The 1,694-nt window shown below is 35.2% G+C and overlaps 1 protein-coding gene across 1 annotated transcript in view; it reads left to right on the top strand.

Moving 5' to 3' along the window:
- The window catches only part of LOC143733369 (pterin-4-alpha-carbinolamine dehydratase 2), a 22,319-nt gene extending 21,337 nt beyond the window's left edge, over window positions 1-982 (top strand). The window contains exon 4 of the mRNA XM_077225076.1: window positions 508-982. Coding sequence (XP_077081191.1) covers window positions 508-603 — 96 coding nt within the window. The 3' untranslated portion in view covers window positions 604-982. The remainder of the gene's footprint in view (window positions 1-507) is intronic.
- The last annotated feature ends 712 nt before the right edge of the window (window positions 983-1,694 follow it).

Here is a 1,694-nt window from a genome sequence, read left to right as displayed (position 1 = left end):
ATTATTTTTTGCCTTCACACAGCAAGTGCCAATTCTGATGAAGTATAAAATTCAAAAAAATAAAAACGTAAAATGTTTCGGTCAAAAATGACACAAAAGCACCAGAGGGTTAAAAACGCTGGAGAAATATAAAGCAACTCATTTACAAATGTTGATTATAGAAACAATATATTTGAAGTTTAGTGCAAAGATGTGTATATATATATATATATATACAAACATTTCAGTATTTTGAGAGTGTAGGGATAAGCTTCGTGGGAGTGGGTGGAGCTAACGAGATCTTTTTAGATTGTTTCGATCCTGATTGGTGGAATGTTGGGAACAGCATCATGGGTAATGTAGTTTTTCTCCTGGAATTCTGCTGTTAAAGGTTATTTTGAAAGTAAAGAGGGCTGACGGCTTCAACCGAAGCTAATACTGTGGCGTAACAGCCGTAGCACACAGTAGGGTGTTTACAACTGTGTCTGGGTAATAGTTGTGGAATAATAGAGTTTCTCTGTGTTTCAGGTCCAGATCACGTTATCCACACACGACTGCGGAGGACTGTCGAAGAAGGACATTCGACTGGCCAAATTCATCGATAAGGTCGCGCTGTCCCTGTAGAAGATCTGAGATCTGAGCCACGCTTATTTACAGTATATCCCACATGCTTTGTATTGTATCATCGAGAATGGGGAAATCGAGCTTGTTAATTCACACAGTTGAGCTTTTAAAATCATGGTTCTGCTAAATACATATTAAAAAGAGTGTAGATTAATTTCATATTCATTTAATATCTGATACAATGTTTAAATCATTTGTTTAGGTGCATTTTTACATGTGAGAAATGTGCATTTCTTTTTTTACAAAGTAGGGATAAACGGGAAAATGATGATTCATTGATGCAAACAGAGTTGTTCTCAGTGTCATTATTATCTGCTGTATAATAATAATCAATAATCTGCTGAATATTGTCTATTAATAAAAGAGTGGTTCACTATCAGAGTTCAGCGCCCCCTACACACTCATCAGGGCACATCTGGAGAAGTGCACTTCAACACAGATTAGGGGGCTTGAAGAATTATGATTTTTTTATATATACACACATTTATGTGTTTGTATAAAATATGTTATCATAATAATAATATATTATACATACAAAAATAAGTGTTATTAATAAATGTCTGTTGTAATGAACACACAATCCCCTGATTTACCATCAATCCTGTGATCGTGGTTCAAATCATTCTTAATTATAAAATTTCATTCTGTTTCGTGTGATTTACCATTTTCAGAGATTACATTATTTAAACAAGACTACACTTTAAAATCATAAAATTAATAAAATGTAATTTAACCATTATACAACATTTATTGATCTGGACATCAGCAGCTGTAACTGACATGAAGGTCTCTGACGTCGGTGTGTGTCCTCTCTTTACACACTCAGCTTTACACACTCACCTTTACACACTTTACACACTCAGCTTTACACTCTCAGCTTTACACACAGCTTTATACACTCACCTTTACACACTCAGCTTTACACACTCAGCTTTACACACTCAGCTTTACACACTCAGCTTTACACACTTTACACACTCAGCTTTACACACTCACCTTTACACACTCACCTTTACACACAGCTTTACACACTCAGCTTTACACACTCACCTTTACACACTTTACACACTTTACACACTCAGCTTTACACA

Source organism: Siphateles boraxobius, unplaced genomic scaffold (genome assembly GCF_051911475.1).
Source record: "Siphateles boraxobius isolate OS27281-9 unplaced genomic scaffold, OSU_SipBor_1 125, whole genome shotgun sequence".
Lineage (NCBI taxonomy): Eukaryota > Metazoa > Chordata > Actinopteri > Cypriniformes > Leuciscidae > Siphateles > Siphateles boraxobius.
The sequence above is the reverse complement of the archived record's forward strand: the minus strand, read 5'-3'. Positions and strand labels throughout refer to the sequence as shown.